The sequence below is a fragment of the Corvus brachyrhynchos genome, unplaced genomic scaffold (genome assembly GCF_000691975.1).
Source record: "Corvus brachyrhynchos isolate BGI_N302 unplaced genomic scaffold, ASM69197v1 scaffold245, whole genome shotgun sequence".
Classification (NCBI taxonomy): Eukaryota; Metazoa; Chordata; class Aves; order Passeriformes; family Corvidae; genus Corvus; species Corvus brachyrhynchos.
Genome location: NW_008238988.1, coordinates 4,654,218 through 4,662,089, shown reverse-complemented (window position 1 = coordinate 4,662,089; position 7,872 = coordinate 4,654,218). Strand labels below are relative to the sequence as shown.

The 7,872-nt window shown below is 54.5% G+C and overlaps 1 protein-coding gene across 2 annotated transcripts in view; it reads left to right on the top strand.

Moving 5' to 3' along the window:
* SAMD4A (sterile alpha motif domain containing 4A) overlaps positions 1-7,872 on the top strand; it is a 99,151-nt gene that overhangs the window by 85,646 nt on the left and 5,633 nt on the right. For both annotated transcript variants that reach the window (XM_008637308.2, XM_008637307.2), the window contains 6 exons: positions 617-911; positions 2,407-2,492; positions 3,942-4,060; positions 5,203-5,404; positions 6,015-6,141; positions 7,680-7,763. In XM_008637308.2, coding sequence (XP_008635530.1) covers positions 617-911; positions 2,407-2,492; positions 3,942-4,060; positions 5,203-5,404; positions 6,015-6,141; positions 7,680-7,763 — 913 coding nt within the window. The remainder of the gene's footprint in view (positions 1-616; positions 912-2,406; positions 2,493-3,941; positions 4,061-5,202; positions 5,405-6,014; positions 6,142-7,679; positions 7,764-7,872) is intronic.

Here is a 7,872-nt window from a genome sequence, read left to right as displayed (position 1 = left end):
GGGGGGCCCCCCTGCCACAGTACAGGCTTCTGCATCCCAGCATGGTCCTGGGCTCTGAGGTGATCTCAGAGCATGAGGATGCCATGGCAAGCAGTTTTGGGGCAGAGCAGTTAATGGGGAGCCAGGCTTGAAGGTGGTGCTGGAAATGGGAAACAAGCCCACATTAGTGTAATTCCAATGAAACACAGCTGAAATGTTGTGATTGTAGGATTGGTGGGGAATGAACAAGATATTCGCTGCTCTGGGCATTGAAATCTCTCAGGCTCAGTCCCTCTCATGGAGTTGCCATCTTCCTGGAGGAAATCTGGAAACACTGAAGCTGGATTGTTGTTGGGCTTGGGTCCCAGTGGTTGACGGGGCACATTTATCTCTGGGGACTCAGGTCTGAACACATCCATGGATAATCAGCCACAGTCTCTGCAGCACTCCCCTGATACAAGGAAAACACTTGGTGAATGAAACGTTCCTGTTGACTGTGGAATGCAGCAGGATCCTGAAGCAGGAGCAAAGCCATTGGCTTTGCTGGGAATTCTCAGGGGGTCACAGGAGGGGTCTGGTTTACAGCTGATGTCCCATTGTCCCTGCAAAGACAAACCCTCTTCTCTCCAATCCGCAGGACATCCTGGAAGGTGGCAACTTGCGTGTGCCGCTGCAGGAACTACACCAAATGATCCTCACCCCCATCAAAGCCTACTCTTCCCAAAACTCAAGCACGGAGGACCACAGCCGGGACGTGGACTCGCACCACCCCTCCTCCCTGATGGGCTCGGACAGCCAAGGCTCCGACTGCAAGGACTCCACGGCGGCCGGGATGCAGCAGCACCATCTGCCGGGATGCGAGGGCGAGTCGGGGGGGGCCCCTCTGCCCGAGGGTGACCTGCCCGGCCAGTTCACCCGAGTGATGGGGAAAGGTGAGCGGCTGTCACTTGTCCTCGGGGACATTGGGACTTGTCACTAGGGAGGGCTGCTTTGGGGCAGGGGGTGTGCGGTGGCAGCACTGGCAGCTGCTTTTCCTCGAGCTCCTGCGGGTCCCAGTCTGAGGGGTGATGGTTTTTTGAGGTCCTGTCATGCTGGGGTTAGAGGTAAGAAGGGAGGGCAGGTGGGTTGTGCTTTTGGGGAGGGGCAGCAGTGGCCCAAGCTGCCTGCCCGAGGTCCAAGGTGGGTAGCATGCATTCTGAGCCCCAGGTCCAAGGTGGATAGCGTTCTCTCCCTGCCCCAGGTCAGAGGCAGAAATAGCAACTTTTCCTGAGGTCAGGAGTGGTGGGCATCTTCTCTCTTCCCATCCAGAGCCGTGGGGTCATCCCACTGATCCAGAAGAGTTTTCAGCAGCATCTCTTGGACTTACTCTGCTTGGAGCAGGGCAGCAGTGGTGCATGGGCTGGACTTGAGCCATCTTGACTGCAAATCAGTGGGTCCAACCCCTTTTATGGCCCAGTTTGGATGCAGGACATCTAGAATATTCCCGTGCCATTCCACGTCTAGTGTGCAGGGTGCACGGCTTTGCGTCAGGGATGACACACTGGGAGGTGACAGGAGCAATCTGAGGTGGGGATCGACCTCCTGTGCCATATTCAGGGCTCTTGGAGCAAATCTGTGTGAGCTTGGATGTGCCCTGACCCTTGCTGGTGTCACCTGAGGTGTCAGTGCTGGCTGTGTGGAGGGAGATCTCCCTGGGGAAGAGGAAGGGGAGTCTTATCCACAGGAGACTGGGAACAGAAAGAGCCTCACTGGGATGCTACAAAAAAATACCAGCCTTGTCCTCATTTCCAGCCTTTTTTGCAAAAAAAGAAGCTGAGATGTTTTCTATACAGAAACCTGGTGCAGAGTTTGTCCCCAGCTGGTTGCCTGCAAAAACAGCCACATGTGGGCCTCTGGCCCCATTTTATTCCTGTGACAAGTGCCAAAGCATAGCCAAAGCCCTGCCAACATGTGGTGTCCTCCTGGACCTCAAGGCATCCCTACCCGGGGGTTTACAACAGGAGAAACTCACTCCTCTGTGAGCTCATTCCCACTTCCTTCAATGACATTCATTCCAAAAGAGGTTAAAATTCATCAGGAAAGGTGGGAATCTACCACTCTGCAGTGGTGGCAGATTTTGGCCACGGGAGCAGGAGTTCTCTTGCCTATGAATAGGGATTAATCCTGTGCCCCTGAGTTGCTTAGGTCTAATTTTGGGGACTCCAGCGGTGTTAGTCTGGATTTACACCATCATAACAGGGAACAAAATCTGGCCCTAAATATAGGAAGGTACGGCAGGAATCAGGGAAGGGCATTTTTTCTCACTGATGAAAAACTGCTCATGGTTACAAGGGAAACAGGATGTCCAAGGTGTTTGTGGGACCCCTCCTGGGCCCCATCTTGGTGTCCCCATCCCCATTTCCCTTCTCTTCTTTTTTTTTTTTCCAGTCTGCACACAGCTTTTAGTTTCCCGACCCGATGAAGAGAATATAAGTTCCTATTTACAGCTCATAGACAAATGTCTAATCCACGAGGTGAGTCGTGTTGGATCATCTAAAACTGTTGTTCCCATCACTTGGAAACTGTTTCCAAAGTGTCTGTTTATGTAAACCTTTCGGTTTCTAACACAAATATTTTGGGGGGGTATTAATAGTAATTCTGACAGAGCAGGCTTGGAGCGGGCGGTAGCTCCAACGTGGTGCACGGAAATGTTGCTTCCCCCATGCTGGTTTAATTGCCAAGGCCTGGAGCTGGGAAATTCATCTGGCTCGTGACAGTCCCTTCAGCAGCTGGATGAAAGGAAGAATCTCAGGATGAACGTGCAGGCGGTTTCCATCAGACAGAGCCGGCGATCCCTTGGCGTTGCCTCCTCCCGTTTCGCAGCACGTGGTCTTGGGATTTTGCAACAGGGATTTTACATCTGTTTCTGCTCCCAGCGGATCTGCCTTGGCTGGGTGATGGCTTGGGATGGCCCAGACTGTGCCACAGGGCTCTGGCACGCTCCTGCCTAGTGGCAGGGAGGGATGGCCAGTGTCCCTGGTGTCCTGCAGTGTCTCCTACCCACGCTGGCTGTACCTGGAAGAACAAGCTGCTTCCATCACTTGTCCATACAGCAGGGAGCAGGGAGCAGAAGCGGTGGAAGCTGAGGCCTGGGGCCAGAGGGCAAAGCCAGGAGGACATGGAACTTTTCCCAAAGTGCTTGCACTTTTCCCACCAGAGCCAGCCCATGTCCCAGGACCACCCTCTGCGTTGGCTCCGGCATAATCAGCGTCAGGAGAGAGCATCTCCTCCAGAGTGGTTCGGAGCAATCAAGTCAGGCACTAATTAGCCTCCAGATTGTCCTCTGGAGACTTGTGCTCCTCTCCAACAGAGACCTTGGGAGTCTAAAGTTAGCAGTGGTGGCACGTGGGTGTCCCTGTCACCCACACCTCCTGGCTGGAGCTCTGGGAGCAGGTTTGTCTCTGCCAGGGTGACCTTTGCAGGGAGCCTGGGTGGGTGACAGGCTCACCCTGGGTGACCTCCCTCAGAGCCAGTCAGTGCCAGGATCACTGCCAAGCTCTGCCCAGACCCGAAAAGGAGGATAGGATGCAGGATGCCACGGGGCAGCTCAGCTTTCCAAATCCCAGCTTTGCCCGCCCTGGCAGCATTTCTGGAGCTACATGCAGGTGACAAGTGTCACCACCCGTCGGGACCCACCGTCAAACCCCTGCTCTGCCAAAAGGAGTTGGCAGCCTTGAGGCAGAGCTGGGCTGTCAGGCTGGGACACAGGGAATGCTGCCGGAGCATTTTCTCCACCTGACATGAGTAAATCCTGAAGAAAGACCAGTGTTTCCCCCTGGACATGCTGATGGGGCTCAACTCACCCCATCACCTGCTCCAGCTGCTTTTCTTTACCTGCACACCCACATGCACATCCCTGCTGACTTTGTCCATAAGAATATTCACACATTTCCTATTTCCCTCTCTGTTTTTTTTTTGGACAGGCGTTTACAGAGATCCAGAAGAAGCGGCTGCTGTCATGGAAACAGCAGGTGCAGAAACTCTTTCGGTCTTTCCCTCGGAAATCCCTCCTGGAGCTGTCAGGCTATCGGCAGCAGAGGAGGTAGGCGAGATTTTGGGAGGGGAGGGATGGATGCAGTGGCCAGAGCAAGAGCACTCCCAAGTGGGAGCAATGTCTCCCAGAGGGAGGGGTGGGTTCTGCTGAGTTCAGAGCCAAGTTTAGGGAGGGAGGAGGGTTGGAAAAGCTTCAGCAGTGAAATCCCAGGTGCTGGCTGGGAAGGGAACACAGCAGTCAGTGTCCTTGTGCATGTGGTCACTGCCTTCCCTTCCAATCCCACCCTGTCTCTGTGGCTCCAAACCCAGCACTTCCCAGCCCCCAGCACTGGGCTCTCTCCCTGCTCCCCTTTGATGATGGCATCAGCACTGGAGTTTCCTCAGAAAGCTGTCAAGTGGCAGAAAAAAAGGCTGGAAGCTTTCAGAGGGTGCAGAGCCGGAGGTGCGGTAGAGAGCCAGGCAGGGCTGTGTTGGGAACACTGTGTTTGCTCACTTCCAAGGTGATGCTGGATTTTGGGTGATCCTAGAAAGAATAGAGGTTGTGCCAAGAAGAGATATTTTTAAATCACTTTTAACAACAACATCAGCCCTTTGTTTCACTCTGCAAAGCCTGGTTTGTTTCAAGTTCTTTATTCCCCGAAAAGAAAGTGTTTTGGAGATAACTGGGCGTATAGGAACTTCCAGGATGAGATTTCAGGAAAGCAGCTTTAGCTCAGCCCTCCCTAATAAAACTTGGATTCATTAGGTCGTTCTAACCAAATTTTACGGAACTTGAGAAGTCTCAGAGCAGGGGGGGGGACTATATTTGTGAAAATGAACCTCCTGGAAGGGGAGAAAGAAAACCCAACAGCATAAGCTGAACTTTAATGAGACACTGAAGAACCCCACTCATGAGAGATCTCAAAGAAGTCAGGTTCCCAGGGCATTACCTGAGTTGCTTTAAATTGTATTTAACAACAAGCCCATTTTGCAGGAGTAAGATAAACTTTAAAGAAAACAAATGTGGATCTGAGAACTGCAGAAGTGCGGGAGGGTGACTGGCAGACGGGAGGAAGACAGGATGCTGCACATCCAGACGACCTCCTTCCTGCTGTCTGTGCAGGATGGAGGGAGCACCCTCGGTGGGATGGGAGGGTCAGGACCCCCTCGCAGGGGTCAGTGTCTCACCCTGGGCGCTCGCTCTCTCCGCAGCCGAGGCTTTGGCCAGTCGAACTCCCTCCCGACAGCCGGATCTGCAGGGGCAGGACTGGGCCGGAGGAACCCCCGCCAGTTCCAGATCCCCTCCCGCAACCTCCCCACGGCCCGGCTGGGGCTGCTGGGCCCCACTGGGCTGCTGGGCACCCCCCAGCGCAGCCCTGCTGCCAGCCCTGCCATCCTCAAGCAAGGCAGACAGGTTGGTTGGCGTTCGTGGCATTCTCCAGCTCTTCCATTCCTTTCCCACACACTTCCTTTGCTTTTCTTTCTCTACCTTGTCCAGATCCCCACTTTTTTCCCCACTCTTCAAGCAGTTTGCAGGCTTTGGGTTATACTCCCCTCTGTGCAGTAGGATAGTGGAAGTGGGACCAGTGGGAGGGGGACAAACCAAGCGGCAGAGGGGGAAAAGCTGAGTCCTTAAAGTGGCTTATAAAATAGGGAGAGGGGATTTTGACAAGAGCAGATAGTGGTCGGAGAGGGCAGAAGGGTTTTAAATTGACAGAGGGGAGATTTAGATGAGATACTGGGAAGACTCTGCAAGGGGGCCAAGGCCCTGGCACAGGTTGCCCAGAGAAGCTGTGGTTCCCCCTGGATCCCTGGAAGTGTCCAAGGCCAGGCTGGATGGGGCTTGGAGCAACTTGGTCCAGTGAAAGGTGTCCCTGCCCATGGCAGAGAGTTGTAACTAGATAATCTGTAAGGTCCCTTCCAACCCAAACCGTCCTGTGATTCTACAAGCCCAAAGTGGTTGTAAACCCATGGCACAGAGGGCTTTGCTCTGTATCCCACACTTTTGTGTTTGTTCCCCACAGAACCTGTGGTTTGCCAACCCCGGGGGCAGTAACAGCATGCCCAGCCGGAGCCACAGCTCGGTGCAGAGGACACGCTCGCTGCCGGTCCACACGTCCCCGCAGACCATGCTGATGTTCCAGCAGCCAGGTAAGCAGCAGAGGTGCTTTTCCACTGACCTTACAGCTCGGTGAGACAAGGGGAGGTGAGAAGAGCTGTGCTGGTGAGCCTCCCCACGGGCACACGGCCCATGCTGGCACAGTGTGCTGCCACCAGGGTATCTCTGCATTCCTGGGTTAACCAGAGACATGGCTGGAGGGATTTCTGACCCTATATATGCCATCTTGACCCTATGTATCACGGTGCCAGTGCCTTACCTAGCTTGCTTCTGAGGGGCTCATGTCGGGCAGGAAGGTGCTAGCTCATCCATCACTTTTTCCTCACGGATGGACACGGAGCCCTGGTGCGGAAGGACTGCCTTCATGCACTCAAGGGAAATTCTTTCCACAGTGCGTGTGAAGGGAAATGGTGCTGTGTCAGTGCTTCCTTCCCAAACACTGCCAAAGTGCTCCTGTATATAGGAGCATCCTCTGATTCAGGGAGGATCCCGCTGACCTTGGACCCTGGACCTGGAGCATCCTGGCCCTGAGGAAGCCTGTTTGTGTATCCCTTCCTTAGCCTTTGAGCGTGCCTTTTCCTACCAGCACACGTAACAATTTACACCTCGGGACAGGGAATCCATCCCCCAGTAAACTCAGCCTCATCCCTGCACTCCTGCTGGTTTGGGCTGGCAGCTCCCTGGCCTTACACGCCGGCGGTGTTTAACTGCAGCGTTTGGGCAGCAAATGTTCCGTACAGCAGGAGCAGCAGCTGTTCCTGGGTATTGATTAAACACCGGGACAAGGGCACATTTCTCAGGTGTTGGAGGAGAATAAATGGGTTTCTCTTTGCACGTCAGCCTGCGGTGGATGAGGACGTAGCAGGATTGGGGAGCCAAAGACGGGGATTAAGTCGCAAGGAAAATAAGCAATAATGTGATGTTGGGCTCACAAACCACTGTTTGCCGGGCTGTGGGGGGACCTCAACCCGCCTGGATCTCATCCCATGTTCCTGTGAGCCAGTGGAAAGCAGGAGATGCCGTCCAGCACAGTAGCACAAGCTGTATTTGCACGTTTTGCTGCGGGCTGGGGAAAGTTTGCTGCTGTTTAGATTAGGACAGGGGTGTTGGAACCTCCCAAACTTCATGTGTGTGTCCCCTTTTTTGTGCTCAACCCCCAGGGATGTGGCAGCCATGACGTGGATGACTGAGTGGGAGCCAAGCTGGTGCCAGAGAAGCCAGACAGTGTCTCTGCTAGTCTGTGCTGCCATCCCATGTCTGAGCATTAACCCTGCCTGCACGGACAGCACCCATCCCCAGGAGATGACCAGGGCTGCCCTCTCCCTGGGTGGGGTTTCTACTCTCACTCCAGCTGCCCCTCACATCTCTTACCAGCACCTGAACCCCCTCAGATTCATCCCTTATGGATAACAGGGGGGTGATGGCTGCTTTTGTGAGTGAAGCTGATTTTACTTGGAGTCCTGTCTGACCCTCCTGGGGCATTTTTCAGATGTTTTCCCCACACAGACCAGGGAGGCAGGGTCTCTGCCAGGTCCCTGACCGGGGTCTCCTATTCCCTTTCTCCCTGCAGAGTTCCAGGTGCCGGTGACTGAACCTGACATCAACAACAGGCTGGAGTCCCTGTGCCTGAGCATGACGGAGCACGCACTCAGCGGTGAGCATTCCCTCCTCCTGGGGCTCTTCCAGCACGTCCACACCGCCTCTGCTGAGCCCCCCAGCACCTGCCCCTGCCCTGCGCCCCCCAAAAGCTGGGACAGGCTGGC